Consider the following 16,107-nt stretch of genomic DNA (forward strand, 5'->3'; position numbering starts at 1 on the left):
ATACCCGCATCCCGGGGTCATGACCCGCTAACTTCTACCCAGAATTCCTCTTGAAATACAGAGGCAATCCTAAACAAAATGACAACTCCCGCACCCTCAATAGCCCCTGCGCCCACTCCAGCTCCATTGGCTCCCGCAATTGCCGCCAAGCCAACCATTTCACCGTCTCCCGGACCGGGTACACCCGGATCCGTCACCTCCAAGGAATGGGTTATACCACCACGTCCCAAGCCTGGCCGGAAGCCTGCCACAGATACGCCGCCTACTAAACGTAAGGCGCAGAATCGTGCGGCCCAAAGAGCGTTCAGGGAACGTAGAGCCGCCCGCGTCAATGAGCTCGAAGACCAAATTAAGAAAATCGAAGAAGAGCACGATATTCATGTGGCAGCGTTCAAAGAACAAATTTCAAACTTGTCTCATGAAGTCGAACAATGCCGAAATGAAATGACATGGTGGCGCGACCGATGCCACGCTCTGGAGAAGGAAGTCTCAGTAGAAAGAAGCGCGAAGGAAGCCCTTGTGAAAGAGTTCCGGTCGTCGCTTTCAGATAAGAATACTCCTGCTGGTAGGGCACCATTGACTCGTGTGTCCGCCAAAAACTCTATCTCTGGACGAGCTACGAATGAAAGGTCTTCGCCGAGCAACGCCAACAGCGGTATTAACCATGATGAGCGGGAGGAAGTGCCACTGGGATGCCCTAGTTGTTCTTCGACACATTGTCAGTGTATTGAAGATGCATTTGCAATGCCGGGCGTGAGTCATTGAATTCCAAGCGTCTTAGCACCACTGGCCAAGGGTGTGTCGAGCCTGAGATAAAGCCGGACCCGGAGGAGATGGAAATCGACTTTACCACACGGTTCGCTGCCCCTCAACCGCAGGAAGATAATGCAACGGCTGTTTCATCCCCTGCGGTTGATCCGTGCGGCTTTTGCCAGGATGGAACCCCATGCATTTGTGCGGAAATGGCCGCCCAGGAAGAGCAGCGCCGACAATCCTTCGAGAACAACCGTCTCGCACCTATTCAAAACCTGTCTCAATTCACACCACCTCCCTCCGATGGCGACGTTCGTTCTGAAGTCACTCTGCCGCCCATTAGTCAGGCAACCAACCCCTGTGCGAATGGCCCTGGCACCTGTGCCCAATGTCTTGCGGACCCAAAGAGCACCCTTTTTTGCAAGACGCTGGCGGCCTCCCGCTCCGCCAGCGTTGCCTCTTCCGGATGTTGCGGCGGTAAGGGTGTCGATGGTGGGTGTTGCCAGTCACGCAGTTCCAACCCTCCGCGTGCTACCGTTGCCAAATCGACATCTGCTAGATCTACGACGCCATCATTAACACTCTCTTGTGCCGACGCCTTCACGACACTGTCACGACACCCAAATTTCTCCCGTGCCAGCGATGAAATTTCTGCGTGGCTTCCTAAGCTGCATACATTACCAAATCCGAAGGATGTTGCATCGCCCGATCGATGCTCCTCGAGGGCGGCACTCGAGGTCGAGGCGGCGAGCGTAATGGGCGTCTTGCGCTACTTTGATCGGAGGTTCGCCGACAAATAAGCCAAAGACGTTCATGAATCTATGCCATATATTTCTTTTAATTCTTTTTCCTTTCTTTATGATACCCAAACTTGACTCGCGTCTGAGTTTGTATTATACACAATCTTGTTTCCTTTTTTGAACTCATGATGGGGTGGGATACATTTCAGTTTCTAATATCTTCGATCTTCGGGCCCATGTATTCATGGGATTTGTTTCATTCTGGCCTCGGTGACATGCACTGAGGGGGTTTGGATGAAAAAACAAACAGGAGCAAGGGCTATTTCTTGCTTCACTTCGAGCTTGCGTTAAAAAAGGAGGGGTTGAATGGATCGACATGGTATGGGATGGAACGGAATGAATACAATTCACCCCAATGATCAGATGGGTGAATGACTGGCGTTTTTTTTTTTTATTTTATTTTTTATTTTCCTTGCATTCTGGGATGATTTCGGATGACTCGAAAAATAAAACTCAAGACGAACATGACCCAAAAGAACACTGTACGGGTTGAGCTGCGGCTCAAGCGAAAACAATCGTGTTTCATTCAATAGAGAGAGTTTTACTGGGTTGGATAATCAAGTTGGGGTCATGTTACTTAGATGGAATGGGTATTTTTGGGTGGCGATCTGATTGGTTTGATGTATCTGTCTGCCGACATACGAGGTGTATTTTCATTATAATGGGGACTCCTTTGGAAACAGATGGAACGGCTTAATTGCCACTGCCTGAAATAAATCGCTCTGTACAGGGAGATGAGATGGCTGATGTATCATGACGCTAAAGTAAGATGAGTGATATACATAATCCCCATGTTAAACAGCCGGAATAAAAGGGAAAGGAGATCTGAAGAACTATCAGAAAGGATATCGCCGCCGTTGATATCTACAAAATAAACACAAACAGGTCCAACGCCTTCACCCCTTGCGCCAGCTAGGTGGACAAATAATATAGGGTGTAGAGGGAGTGAGGACTTGATTAGGAGCAGGGCCAGGATGAAAAACGAAGAAGGGGAGTGGGTATGGTAACAAGATAAACAGGTGGGCTAACTTGAGACAACTGTGAGTGTCAAATGCATGAATCTTCAATGCCATGTGGTTTGATCAAAAGCGGCCTCCACTAGGCATCACTCCATCCTCCCCGACAGCACCGGTGCTTCCAAGAAAGCTGGCGCCCCAGATACCGGCAATTCCCCACATACCAATTCGCCAGCCGCGATAGAGGCCATGGATTCCCTGGCCTTGCCGTTTCCTCAACGCAATGGGCTTGTTGAATAAGGCCTGCGCCCTCTCAGCCTCTGGATTCGGCTGAACACCCTCCTCGTAGACAATACCCCACATCGTTCCGACAATACCCCTATATGTACGGGGTGTCGGGACGATGGTGTCGACCTCTGGGGCTTCAGGAACAGCCTCTGAGGGCTTTGCAGAGGCTAGCCTACTAGTAGGCTGTTGGCGGAGGCTTGGGGACGTGAAGGTAGCGATCTGCGCGCGACGCAGCACAGTTTCCAGAGGGAACCGGATTGCCAGTTCCAAGCCGGACCCCATAAAAGTAAACAAGTTCCACATGGACGGATTGAGGACGGGGTCAAGGGAGAGGTATGATTTCAGGAAGAGCGGGGTGGTGGTCGTTATGAAGTTCGGCAAACTCGAATGGAGGATCGTAATTGGGACTAGATGAGCGGGCACCGTGCAGTTGGGAGTTGGGATTTGTCGAATGGCACGTATAAGGGAGCGGGGTCCATGGGTGACGGGCGTGAGAATGAGGAGTGTGCGGGCTGTATCAATCGGGGAGAGGATCAATGCAGACAAGGATGTAGAGATGAATGACAGCACCAAGGTAGCAATTGGAGAGGTCGAAGTCAGAATGTCCGCTGTCATAGAGGACGAGATATCATCCTCTGGTAGTCCCACAATGGCTGACAGGAGACTGCGAATGAATGTATTCAAGGTCGGGAGGAGTAGGGAGTAAATGAATGTGGCATTGGTTGCTTTCCATGGGGATGTTGGTCCGCTGGTAGTCCACAACTGAGAAAGTACATCCATCAGGGAGCTTGGATTTTTGATTCTCAAAGCGTTCCGGGACGACGGGGTTGAGGGCTGAATGTAACCCATTCGATCAGTGATATGGCGTCGAGATTTTCGAGATCGTGAGTTTGAGGGCGATGAGGCGGCAGGGGCTGTCGACGTGAAGTAACTGCTCTCATCATCCGAGGATAACGCATCCTATTTGACGTATGGCAACGTTAGCCATCAGGTAGACTATTGCCCCCTCTAGTTCCTCTAGGGTTCCACATAGAACTTACAACTCCCTCTTGTTCTTCTTCTTCTTCTTCATCCTCTTCCTCTTCATCATAGGGATCGCCCCGAGCCCCCGAACTTTGCCTCCGATGGCCATCCATAAGCCATTGCCCATCCTGGCTGTCCGGCACGACATAGGCCTGTAGAATGGTTTTCGCGACGTCAAACGGTTGTGCAGTTAAGAGACTGGTATATTTCCAAAGTGCACGGTCCAAGGCATCTTTAATCCAGCTGGATACCGAGGGGGAGTTCTCCAAATAGTCCGAGTAGTCCAAGTCGGACAGCAAGTCGCGGGCAGAGCTTCCAAAAACATGGGCCGATGACGCATCTGGGGGGGATGAAGTGGCGTTGGCGGTCTCCAGGCCCATGGAGGGGGGGAAGTAATAAGGACGCAGAGGATTGAGCCCTTCACGGGAAGATGACATCGTTGAGAGGGGGGTATATGGAGATGGACGTCTTCTTCTTGTAGAAAGGAAAGGGCGGATGTTCTTGTAGGAGTTTTTGGAATTGTTATTAAATTAAAATTACCGTTAAGGTCCCAAGGCGGAGAGCAAAAAAGGTCGAGAAAAAAAAGGTTAAGTTGGGAGCAGCGAATGATTATGTCCGAATTTCCCGCCTTCTCCTCGGAGTTACTCTTTTTTTCTCCTCCAGATTCAATCGATTGATTTCCAATTGACGTCCCTCTCCTAGACTGCCCTTTCTATACTCCTTTTGCCTTTCGGCAATCTACTCCCCCAGTCTCTATTCACTATACCTTCTGTACTATAGCTCTTTGTTATTCTCCCCGCATTACTACTCTATAAACATGTCGTTCTGGAGAGAAACTTTCCTTAATTTGCGTCATGCCGTCCCGAAGACCGCCCCCGGGGATCGCGCATGTCGCGCCCAATCGAAACGGTTTCTCACTTATTCCTCACAGAGTCCTCGAGTGACTGCCTCCAATCAGTACGCATTGCACGCTAAGAGACCTGGGTTGACTGTGAGTCAACGGCGGTCATGGAACGGATTGAACCCAGAATACCGAAGCTTTTCGGCCACCGCGGGAGTCCAACATGGACACATCACACCTCCGAAGCCCGGGGAGGAGTAAGTCATGACATAGCTATGAGGTTATCCCATGGAGCATGTGCTGACTATCTGCCTCGTTGCAGACTCAACATCTCGTTCATCGATAAGGATGGCGAGAAGTACGACTTCCAGGTATCTGAAGGGGACAATTTGTTGGATATTGCGCAGGCCAATGATCTCGAAATGGAAGGTTCGGATCCCCGTGGGGCAGGACGCAATGTTTAAGGTTGTTTACTGACTGTGGTTTTCCCTGCGCTAGGAGCCTGCGGCGGTTCATGCGCCTGCTCGACATGCCATGTCATCGTGGAGGACCCCGACGTGTTCGACAAGATGGAAGAACCATCCGACGACGAGAATGACATGCTGGATTTGGCATTTGGACTGACAGAGACTTCTCGGCTAGGATGTCAGGTTATCATGAGCAAGGAGCTTGATGGACTAGTTGTCCGTCTACCCTCTATGACCCGGAACTTGCAGGCGAGTGACTTTGAACCAAAGAAATAAACCCCACCGGGACATTGTGCTGTGCTGCGGTGGTATCTGTTTGGGGGTGGGGGAGATTCAAAGCGCGTTCAAGCAATACAATGAAGCAGCATTTTAGGACGGCTTAGCAAATGTCGGAGGCCACTGGTTGTAAATGTATATTGTACTATTGGGTATTCTCATCTCCATTCTATTTTGCAAGAATCTGTAAATAGGAATAACTTTTAATCCAAACGTGCAATCAAACAAACAAAAGAAAATCCCGAACGCCTAAGAGATGCCTGGTTCTTAACATATACAGAATCTCCGTTTAGGCTTCCTCAATATTCAAAGGCTTGCCCTTCTTTCCACTAATCAGCTCCAGGAATCCTTGTTTGCTAACCTCATTGACGGCCTTCTCTCGTTCGCCAATACCGATGGTACCCTTCTTCCTCTCGCCCTTGGCCGCTTCTTCTCCGCGTACTTGGGCAGCCCGAACCGCATTGAAAAGTTTCACCACACCACGTTGAGCGATCTTCCGAAGACGCTTCTCTTCCTCAGCGACAGTGCCAGCCTCACCTCGTTCGATTCCCAGAACATCGCGGATCCGACCGCGATCCAATTCTTCCTGCTTCTCGGCGCGCAGTTTAGCGCGTGCTTGTTTGTCCAATTTCTCGTCGGCAAAGTCTGTGCTAGTTTGCGTGGCTATTTTACTGCGTGACAGAACAGGATCGGCCCGGGCAGAAGAAGGTAATTTTGTCGCCAGGATCTTAGAGATAGAGGTAGAGAACGCCGAAGGATCGTTCCGTTTGGGGACAGCTCTGTGGTCCGTAGTTGATGTTGGCATAGACGCATCGGAGTCGTAATCATCGTCCTCATCCTCAGCACCAGAAGATGCGTCTGAGCCCGAAGCATCGTGCTTTTCATCCTTCTTATCCTCGCTGTCAGCCGACTCGTCGCTGTCGTCTTTGTCGCTGCTCTCTTTGACCTTTCTGTTCTTTGAAGCAATCGAGGTTTTCGTCTGTTTCGTTTGTTTCTTCGGCTTCTTTACTTCGACCTCATCCTCATCGGAATCTGCCAAACTGACAGCTTGAAAATCGGTTGGTTCGTCATCTTCCGCCTCATCGGAACTGCTGTGGTATTCGCGCTGCTTCCTAAACTTCTTTTGAGGCCGACCAGTTTTGCCCTGCAGACCTTCCAAGACCTTGCGCTTCTTAGCTGTAGTTGATAGAGGCATGATAGTTAAGGGAATATCAAATTTCAGCTGTGGTAACTTTTTGGGTTGATATATAAATTGTTTGGTCTTTTTTTTTTTTGGTCTTTTTGCTTTTTCTTGAAAGTCTCGAATACATTCAAAGGCGGAAGGGAAATGATGTCTCTGATTGGCTGACTGCCCGCTCCAGACTCTCCGCACTGGAAATGATTGAGATTGGTGGCCTCTCCGACATTCGTCCTATCGACCAAGCATTGCCATCATTCTTTCTGATCAACTAACTTCCGCACTCGCTGTTCCTTTGTTGATTATATTGTGATACCTCCCCTTTTTTTTATCGATTAACAGATTTCCCGCCATGGTCCTTCAAGATCTCGGGCGGCGTATCAACGCCGCCGTCAATGACCTAACGAGGTCCAACAATCTAGACGAGAAGGTTAGTTGCCAATACGTGTATAAAATTTTCGAGGAGATTTCGTGCAATTAACGCCTTGTAGGCTTTTGATGACATGTTGAAAGAGATCTGCGCTGCACTATTATCAGCCGACGTAAACGTTCGTCTCGTCCAGTCACTTCGGAAATCCATCAAGTCCGGTGTGAACTTCGCCTCCCTGCCCCCCGCCGTCAATAAGAAGAGGTTGATTCAGAAAGCTGTCTTCGACGAATTGGTTGCTCTAGTCAATCCACATGCAGAGCCGTTCCGACCCAAGAAGGGCCGATCTAATGTGATTATGTTCGTTGGTTTACAGGGTGCCGGTAAGACGACAACTTGTACCAAGCTAGCTAGACATTATCAGATGCGAGGCTTCAAAACGGCCCTCGTCTGCGCGGATACCTTCCGTGCTGGCGCATTCGATCAGCTGAAACAGAATGCGACAAAGGCCAAGATCCCTTATTATGGAAGTTTGACACAGACCGACCCCGCAGTGGTGGCGGCTGAGGGTGTGGCCAAGTTCAAGAAGGAGCGGTTTGAGATTATCATCGTCGATACCAGCGGTCGTCACAAGCAGGAGGAGGAACTTTTCACGGAAATGACTCAGATTCAGACTGCTGTAACCCCGGATCAGACTATCTTGGTTCTCGATAGTACGATTGGTCAGGCGGCCGAAGCCCAGTCGGCAGCCTTCAAGGCAACGGCTGATTTTGGTGCCATCATTATCACGAAGACGGACGGTCATGCAGCTGGAGGTGGTGCTATTTCCGCTGTAGCAGCCACACATACTCCTATCATCTTCCTCGGCACGGGTGAACATATGATGGATCTTGAACGGTTCGAGCCGAAAGCTTTCATCCAGAAGCTTCTGGGCATGGGTGATATGGCAGGATTGGTCGAGCACGTTCAAGCCGTGACCAAGGACTCAGCAGCAGCCAAGGAGACGTACAAGCATATCGCTGAAGGTATTTATACGGTGCGCGATTTCCGAGAGAATATTTCCTCGATCATGAAAATGGGTCCCCTGTCAAAACTTTCTGGCATGATCCCTGGCTTGTCCAATCTCACTGCTGGGCTGGATGACGAAGATGGCTCGCTTAAACTCCGTCGCATGATCTACATCTTTGATAGTATGACAACAGCAGAGCTTGACAGTGATGGAAAGGTTTTTGTGGAGCAGCCCAGCCGTATGGTCCGCATCGCTTGTGGTAGCGGCACGACCGTGCGCGAGGTCGAAGACCTGCTGTCGCAGCACCGCATGATGGCGGGTATGGCCAAGCGCGTCGGCGGGCAGAAGAAGCAAATGCAACGAGCCCAGAACATGCTCAAGGGTGGCAACAAAGAACAACAGCTCGCCGCGATGCAGAAACGCATGGCCTCCATGGGTGGTGCAGGTGGCGCAGGATTCCCCGGAATGCCCGGTATGGGCGATATGGCCAAGATGATGCAAATGCTTCAGGGACAAGGCGGCGGCGGCGGCGGTCTGCCAGGCCTCGGAGGTATGGATCTACAGGGGATGATGAGCCAAATGAGCGGATTGATGGGCGGAGGACGCGGTAGGGGACGGTGATTCCAACGTTGCTTCTTTTCATGTCATTCTTCTTTTCTCTCTTGTATGTTTGTTACGTGGTGATACCGCCTAATGGGTCACGATTGATCGATTATACAGCATGTGGATGGTGTTCGGCGCGTATTGTTTTCATTGCCATGGTATAATATTAACTTCTTCAACGAACGATACTCATGTGACATTTTATGCGTCGATACGAGGTTGCAATAGTGACGGGTATTCTTACTATACTGTAAATTAACATGTTTTCAGTAAAAATGGACACATTATCGCCAGGGAACATTTGACATTATGTGTATTATCTTTGCCAGTTCCATGTCCATATTCAATTTAGTCCTTCCGCTGTTCCCGCTCTATCCAAAAGTTTATAGATTTGATCCCTAACCTGGCTAATTAGCTGGCCCCCTGCATTCTTCACCTTACTGATTACGGCCCTGAGTCGGGTATCCCATCCAACTGTTTCACGATTGTCCTCAAGGACTTCACCTGGTAGGAGTCGCGGGTGCCTTACAGAGGCAACCGAGGCAACAACATGCTCATACCCAGGCAGTGGGACGCTGAGACGATACTTCCAGGCGACATCGTTGTCAACGTAGAGTGAGTAGGTAAGGACGGAACTGGGTACGGTTTCTGTCTTGCCACTGGTGGTGAGTATGGTCTCATCGCGGATGTCGATATCGATTAATCCGTACTTGGTGTTACCGGTTGGGATGTATTTGACAGCGACATCTTCATTGTCGGTTTGATGGTAGGTCCGGATGGGCAAGTAGAACATACTGAGCGGGCCAACACTGAACTCATGCAGGCCCTCGCCGGCGGTATCGGAGAGAAGTTCATCGGGCGTGTAGTCAAATGTTGGATCGGGGAACCGAGTCGCCCCGAACTCGTGTCTGTCTCCGCTGAGCAGGATAATGCGAATTCCTAACTCTCGCTCGGCGCGCCACATGGCCTCAAACACCATGCGACGCTCATTCAGAAACCCACCCCATGTGTCGGTAGTACCGACGTGCCAGTTCTTGGTAAAGGGAACACTGGAGGCGATAATCTTCCAGTGCACTTCGGCTGGTTCAGGACGAGACAGATATGCAAGCAAGGACTGCAGCTGCGCCGAGCCGAGGATGGTAGAGTCCGGTTGGGCGGGCTCGGAGCGATAGGTGCGGGTGTCCAACATGAAGAACGACGCCGGACCGTTAATGAAAGAGAAATACGTTGTATTTTCTGGCTTGGCGAAAGGGGTGGCCGGGATCGGGGGGTTCACGCTGACGTGGTAATGGATATAGGGGTCAGCCGCGGCTAAGTAGGGAGCTGTATTGTTACCCTTCGACCAGTCATTCTCAATCTCATGATCGTCTAGAGTGTGTAACCACGGCAGGTCGATAGCCGGGGTATCACCGTGAGAATACCACGAAGGAGACGAATACACACGACGATATTCACTGCGATAGTGTGATACAGAGGAGCCAAAGCGCTGCGGAACATCGATATAAATGAAGTCTCCGAGGAACAACATAAATGCCGGCCGAAGCAAGGATGGCAACTTGCTGACGGTCTCGGTCATCTTCTCAATCCCTTCAATACGCAATGGATGAGACAGTGGGTTGTACGGGAAGTTTGGCTTCATGCAGCTAGACGTCAGAAAGCTAAGCCGGTTGGCAGATTTCGAGCCATGAAGAGGCGCGGTGACAAAAGAGCCAGTGAGATTGTTGGACAGGGAATACCGATAGTGCGAGGACGGTTTCAAGTTCTTTAAAGTCACCGAAGTTGTGAAATCTGTCGATTCATCAAGTGCATATATAATGCCTTCTTCCACCCATTTTAAGGGGTCCTCCTGCTCCGCTTCTTGATAGAAGACCGCCAGGGGTAGTTGAGCTGAGTCCGGCTCTCGAACGAGTAAATTCGCTGTAGTTGGGGAGACATATCCAATGCGAGAGAAGACAATATCGTTTGCAGGATAGAAAACAACCCCACGAAGTAGAAGGTCGGAAGTGAAGAGCGTAAGGACAATGTTAACCAGCACTGTCAGCCGGGTCACCAACGGCGACCTGGGGGACGGCAGTCCCGTTAAAAGCGTCTTGAGAGCGCTATCCTTAGCTGGAGGCTCTGCAGACCCTACACACAGCTTCTGTGAGCAAATCTAGAGTGAGTAAGCACTACAAGATAGTGATATACGTACTCGAAGTGTTTCGGGAGCGTTTCAAGTCATGGGGGCGATTGGCGGTGTTGTCATCAGCCGCCCGACTGAGCGAGAACAACGAAGACAGATACACCACTAGCGAGGTGAAGATTAGAGGTGGGAAATGATGACCGGGGATCTGCACACGAATGAGCAGTCGTTATTTGTAATCGAACGAATTTGGACGAACGTACCCAGCGAAGGAAGATGAAGGTGGCAAGCCTGAGTATCACGGAGCTCGTGGCCGCGGCAGCTCGCGGTAAGGACACCATAGCTTCGTGAAAAGGTTTCAAGCGCGCTGTGAGATTTCTAGTGTTCCTTGGGCCATGAATTATTTATTCTCCGTTAGAGCTTTGGGGCAGAAGCTCAGATAACGTTCTGGAAGGTAGAGAAGTGGACCTGAGGATCAAGAAGTCGGAGTTGCGGTGGAATGCCTAGTAGTATTGGCGGTATGACGACATAGGGCGATCCACCCAGGGACAAAAGTATGCACATAACACACTAGTAGTAGATCATTTCCGCGGGTAGCATTGCAACTAATCTCCTACCATACTACATATCTCCGGCAATGAAAGAATGCAAACGGCTGCATATAATGTGATTGATGATCGTTTGTCTATTTTATGCTCTCGTCCATAGATCTCTATCGTTGTTGATTCCTCATACCTTGGAGAACGTTCATCAAACCGCTCGCCATAGGCCTTGATGAAAAGCCATGACCACATCCTTCATATGCATGCTCAGCGACATCTCCGCAGCCCATTGCCAGGGCTTCTCACGCTCCCCTGGTTTGGAATTGAAGTATTCCCAGCCCATAACGCCGCCAAAGTTGGGGAACTGCTCCACCAGCTGGCCTAATATAGGCCCGATGATCTCCCGAGGAACGTAGCCCTGCGACCCATTGCCAGGATTCGTCAACAGTCCGTACACGACGCGTTGCGGCGACCATCCTTGCGCGACGATCGCGGCATACATACGAGGATCATCCGCTGGGCCCCAGCCGTTGTAGAACTGTGTATTATACCAACTAATCTTCGATGCTCGTTGCCGCTCAAGCTCTCGGTAGTCAAACCCGGAAAGGTTACCGATCCCTAGAAGCGCCGCTGCCACCGGGGCCAACGTTATAATGAAGCCGTCTCCCAGGTCCGATTTGAGTCGATCGATCAGTCTAATGATACCTGAAAGCGACATCTCTTCTTCCACGTCTAGATCTAGCCCTTCCAGCTGATGACGCCGAACCATGGTTAGGAGAGGCAGGTAGTACCGTTCGAATTTGTCCTGATCACCGTCCAGACAGCGGAAGGAACCTTGAGCAGCTCCTCCCAGCATTCCCAAGACGCGTACCCCACTCTGTTTCAGGAGAGGCACCTCTGCCCACAGCTCGTCGTACATGCTATGGTGGGGAGGATCATCGTTGAGCGTAATATGGCCCGGTTCGGCATTTAGGTGGAAGGCAGCAATGATGAGGTGCGTGATACCAGTGTTGTTTTGCACCAGCGGTAGCGCGGACACATATTGACCTCGATCCGGACGGAGCGTCTGGTGATAGCATATCACCCGGCATCGGTCGACTTGCGCAGGTACGGGAGGCATCGTCTCTTAGCTTTGAATGGCGGTTGTACCTAACTTGAGATGTGCTGCACTGGTCAGGACCAAGCCCAGCATTTCGATGAGGAGCAACAGCGGGGTAGAGAGATTACAGACGGTCTCTGGGGGGCCGCAGCTTAGCCGTCAGGTTCTCTCATTGCTTCGCGACCGGTATGGACAGAAGACCAGTCCGAACGCACCTCAGGGGGTCAATGCTTGGGAAGATAATAAGAGGAGGGAAATCAGCGATGATTACAAGAAGTAGCGTCTTAAATCCACTCTGGGGATGGTCTTGGTAAGGGTGTCTCTTTACAATACGGTAATTCTAGTAATTTGTATTGGTCACTCCGTATTCCGTACATACTCCGTACAGTACCTTGGAGATCGAGCAAGCATCCGCATCCGCTAAACCTAATATGGAACATAATAAACACCTGAGATGGAAACCTGAGGAATCCGGCCCCGACCCCGGGTTCTCTGTGTCGCCGGTCCAGGCGCGTCCGGTACATCGACATATGTACGGTACTCTATCTGTTGGTTATCGTTATCAAAGTCCACGCACGATATACATGACCCAATTCATCCCATCTGCAGGACCAATAATGTCGCCCTAACCAAGTCATTTTAACTCCTAGCATTCACTTACCCACCGACCGCGACAAACCTCATCATGGACACAACCTCTCACGATACCGTCGGCGCGTCCACCCTCGCAACGCCGCTCTTTATGCCTTCCTCCCCTCCGAGCGTAAATCATAGCCCTGAGGGATCCCCTCAGCGTGCGCGAAGCCCGATTTCCCATCGCGCCGGCGACCATGTCGGCGACGCGCGTTCGCCGACCGGCTCGCCGCCGTCCTCTCGCGCATCATCGCTTGATCGCGCTGCGAGGGAACTCGATGCCCGCCTGGCAGATTACACGCTTGATTTTGATCAATTCCCCAGCGGTCAGTTAGGTCTGGATGAGCGGAATGGCGAACCGTTCAGGGAATCAAAGCTACCTCATGAGGACCAATTGTCGGATGTGGGCGGACCCGAAGATTTCACGGCCAACCTAGAGAAATACCTCATGGGCGATGACGATACATTTGATCATAAGGATTTAGGGGAAGTCGAGGAAGAAGAAGAACCGGCGCTAGAGGAGCAGGAGCCACTGCGACCGCAGTCTCCGGAGCAAAAGCAGCAGGAACAACAGGAACAGCAGGAACAGCAGCAAAGTTCTCAACTGCAGCAACCCGCTGTGGAGGATGAGGCAGAGCTTGGTGAGTACAGTGAATTTGCTCCCGTTGATATGTCTACGCCGTCGCATTTGTTGCGTAGGGTCAATGCATTTTCAAAGGAGGTGACGCAGCTGGAGAACATCGAGGAAGATCCAGATGATGAGCCGGACACAGCGAGGACACCGTCGGTTCGCAGGCATAAACCAACTTCGAGTACAGACCAGACGGATACGAAAGATGATTTGCTCAGACAGATTGCGGAGTTAAAACAGGTAGTTCAAGAAAGAGATGAACAACTTGAAAGGAATCACAGACGGGTCTTGGAGGCTGCTTCCGCTGGAGAGCAGATTAAACATCTGCAAGCAGAACTACAGAAGAAGACGGCTCTGCTGGATGAGGCCTATGCAACCCGGAACGATGATGCGCTCCTGCGTGAGCAGATTCAGCTTCTTCAAAAACAAAATGAAGAGAAGGAATCTCTCTTTAAGAGGGCCTCAATCAATGAAACCGGAATTAGTGCACTCCAGGAGCAGATTGTAGAACTGCGAAAAGAATTCCGAGACCGACAGGCGCCTACAGATATAGACTCCGAGAGACTAGAGACGATTGCGAATTTGCGCCAGCAACTAAATCTAGCCCATGAGCAACTCAAAAAACGAGACGCTACGCTAGACGAGACTCTCGCCAAACTTAATGAAGTTACAACAGCCAAGGAGCTGCAACTGCGTGAGAAGAATACCGAAACCGATGGACTGAAAGCCCAAATTGATGATCACCTTCTGGAAATCCAGAAGCTTGAAGCGGAAGTAGACCGCGCAAATCGCGAATATCGGACTCTGGAGGATAGGATTGCCGCGCTTGAGATCAGAAATCGCCCTCTAGAGGAGAAGAATAGCACACTGGAAGCTGATCTAAGTCGCGCGCAGTCGCAAGTCACCGCGCAGGAGAACGCTCTCAAAGCGATGGCAGCGGATCTCCCTTGGGAGACGGGCCGCAACACATACGAAGATATTCTGGAACTGATCAATTCCATGCCGATTCGCTCTGAAGCCGTTCCGAAAGGCAGCGACTCGGGTGAGCTAGAGCTAGAGCAGTTACGTGAGGAATTAACAAAGCTACAAACTGAACAGGAACAAGCGATATCAACGCGAAAGGCGCTAGAGACCCAATTAAAGCGGTCCCAAGAACAAGCCACAGAGGCCCAATCTCTCATTAACTCGATCGAAGGGGAGAACACCCGTTTGTCGAAACGAGCAGAAGAACTCAAATCCAACTTGGACAAGGCCGGTCGTGAGCTAAACGAGCTGAGAGATGAGTATTCCGAAGCCCAGGATACAATCCAGCGTCTACAGGAAGAAAAGGACACGCAACAACCCAGCCCTCCACCCTCCCCTCCAACAACCCGTCAAAAAGAAACTGTCCTGGAAGAAACCCACCAGGCACAACTACGAAGCCTGCAAACCGCCCAGGCCACCGCCATTTCTAATCTACGTACTTCCCACGCCGACTCAATCCGTAAATTAAGAAATCTCCTAGCTACCGCCGAAAAGCGCGAGACAAAACTCAAGTCCGAGCTTCAATCCCTGCGCAGCTCACGCTCCACGCAGGAGAACGAGATAGACTCTCTCCGCGCAGAGATCAAGGAACTTGAAACGATTATCAAAGTCAAGGACGAAACAGCCGCAGCACTTGATAGGAAAATCGCTCGGTCCGTCGAGAGCCGCGAGAAAGTGTGGGCAGACCGTGTTGATTCTGCCCTCCGTCAACGCGATCAATTCGGCAAAGCTTTTCTGTACACAGTTGGTCAGAAAGAGCTTGGAGAGAATAAAGTGAACTTCGATGATAAGGGCCGGCCGATACAGACGTACCAGTATGCCTATGTGAAGAAGAATGGAAGGAAGAAGGCATAAACGGAATCGGTGTGGCGCTTTGTTTTAGGTGATTTCCGGTTGTATCTTTTGGAGTTCCCGGTCCTGGGATTGTGTATGGGATAATCTATATATTTGCTGGGTTCTCTATTGTACAAGAGGGCCTTCTCCGGGGTTTGTTTTCTGGGACATTAACGCTGAGCGGTGTAATTTAGGGTCAATTGAATGAATAAATCAATTCTTCTATTTTCATCTTCTCTTTCGTTGGATGAATCACGTGGGTTTATGAGCAACAAAAAACAAAGGAAAAGAAAAGAAAAGAAAGGAAAAATGTAAAGAAAAAGCCCCAAGAACACGAGAGATGAGAAATGTATGGTTTGACAGTACTATCCCTGTCCTTCTATTATCAATCCGTTTGACATGACCAAAGACAATACAATGATGGCGAAACTACAAGCAAGGCCAGAATTAACTTCATAAATTCTCATCCTAATGATCATCAACTTTGAATATAAACTAATACATGAACACTCGACATCGGTATATTGCTAGTATTTAGACAGGAGAAAAGAAAGTAGCCCACTCAAAAGACATAACATTGAACAAGTTCGTGTCCCTTTCATTTTGTTTTCACGGGGTATGCCAGTAAGAGCCCCTTTGTCTTCTTTTGGCTTTAGCCTGACC

The 16,107-nt window shown here is 50.3% G+C and overlaps 8 protein-coding genes across 8 annotated transcripts; 4 read left to right on the forward strand and 4 right to left on the reverse strand.

Annotated features, from left to right (window-relative positions):
- Nucleotides 1-78: 78 nt before the first annotated feature.
- On the forward strand, nucleotides 79-1,553 carry hapX (bZIP transcription factor HapX; the record flags this gene model as incomplete). The annotated part of the gene is made up of 2 exons (XM_022534309.1): nucleotides 79-718; nucleotides 796-1,553. The coding sequence occupies 2 exons, from the start codon at nucleotides 79-81 to the stop codon at nucleotides 1,551-1,553; spliced, it is 1,398 nt and encodes a 465-aa protein (XP_022387294.1).
- Nucleotides 1,554-2,635: 1,082 nt separating this feature from the next.
- Nucleotides 2,636-4,257, reverse strand: ABOM_007181 (mitofusin complex protein UGO1; the record flags this gene model as incomplete). Its single annotated transcript, XM_022534310.1, has 2 exons — nucleotides 2,636-3,757; nucleotides 3,838-4,257. 2 exons carry the CDS (start codon nucleotides 4,255-4,257, stop codon nucleotides 2,636-2,638), a joined length of 1,542 nt encoding a protein of 513 aa, XP_022387293.1.
- A 380-nt stretch (nucleotides 4,258-4,637) lies between these two features.
- Nucleotides 4,638-5,404, forward strand: ABOM_007182 (ferredoxin family 2Fe-2S iron-sulfur cluster binding protein; the record flags this gene model as incomplete). Its single annotated transcript, XM_022534311.1, has 3 exons — nucleotides 4,638-4,918; nucleotides 4,984-5,090; nucleotides 5,160-5,404. The coding sequence occupies 3 exons, from the start codon at nucleotides 4,638-4,640 to the stop codon at nucleotides 5,402-5,404; spliced, it is 633 nt and encodes a 210-aa protein (XP_022387292.1).
- Nucleotides 5,405-5,693: 289 nt separating this feature from the next.
- On the reverse strand, nucleotides 5,694-6,599 carry ABOM_007183 (rRNA-processing protein RRP15; the record flags this gene model as incomplete). The annotated part of the gene is made up of 1 exon (XM_022534312.1): nucleotides 5,694-6,599. The coding sequence occupies one exon, from the start codon at nucleotides 6,597-6,599 to the stop codon at nucleotides 5,694-5,696; it is 906 nt and encodes a 301-aa protein (XP_022387291.1).
- Nucleotides 6,600-6,933: 334 nt separating this feature from the next.
- Nucleotides 6,934-8,578, forward strand: ABOM_007184 (RNA-binding signal recognition particle subunit SRP54; the record flags this gene model as incomplete). The annotated part of the gene is made up of 2 exons (XM_022534313.1): nucleotides 6,934-7,011; nucleotides 7,073-8,578. 2 exons carry the CDS (start codon nucleotides 6,934-6,936, stop codon nucleotides 8,576-8,578), a joined length of 1,584 nt encoding a protein of 527 aa, XP_022387298.1.
- A 325-nt stretch (nucleotides 8,579-8,903) lies between these two features.
- Nucleotides 8,904-11,023, reverse strand: ABOM_007185 (alkaline phosphatase family protein; the record flags this gene model as incomplete). The annotated part of the gene is made up of 3 exons (XM_022534314.1): nucleotides 8,904-10,687; nucleotides 10,752-10,890; nucleotides 10,946-11,023. The coding sequence occupies 3 exons, from the start codon at nucleotides 11,021-11,023 to the stop codon at nucleotides 8,904-8,906; spliced, it is 2,001 nt and encodes a 666-aa protein (XP_022387297.1).
- Nucleotides 11,024-11,432: 409 nt separating this feature from the next.
- On the reverse strand, nucleotides 11,433-12,344 carry ABOM_007186 (putative class III chitinase; the record flags this gene model as incomplete). The annotated part of the gene is made up of 1 exon (XM_022534315.1): nucleotides 11,433-12,344. One exon carries the CDS (start codon nucleotides 12,342-12,344, stop codon nucleotides 11,433-11,435), a length of 912 nt encoding a protein of 303 aa, XP_022387296.1.
- A 664-nt stretch (nucleotides 12,345-13,008) lies between these two features.
- On the forward strand, nucleotides 13,009-15,465 carry ABOM_007187 (putative spindle pole body associated protein SnaD; the record flags this gene model as incomplete). The annotated part of the gene is made up of 1 exon (XM_022534316.1): nucleotides 13,009-15,465. The coding sequence occupies one exon, from the start codon at nucleotides 13,009-13,011 to the stop codon at nucleotides 15,463-15,465; it is 2,457 nt and encodes an 818-aa protein (XP_022387295.1).
- Nucleotides 15,466-16,107: the final 642 nt, after the last annotated feature.

Source organism: Aspergillus bombycis, assembly GCF_001792695.1.
Source record: "Aspergillus bombycis strain NRRL26010 chromosome Unknown contig00068, whole genome shotgun sequence".
Lineage (NCBI taxonomy): Eukaryota > Fungi > Ascomycota > Eurotiomycetes > Eurotiales > Aspergillaceae > Aspergillus > Aspergillus bombycis.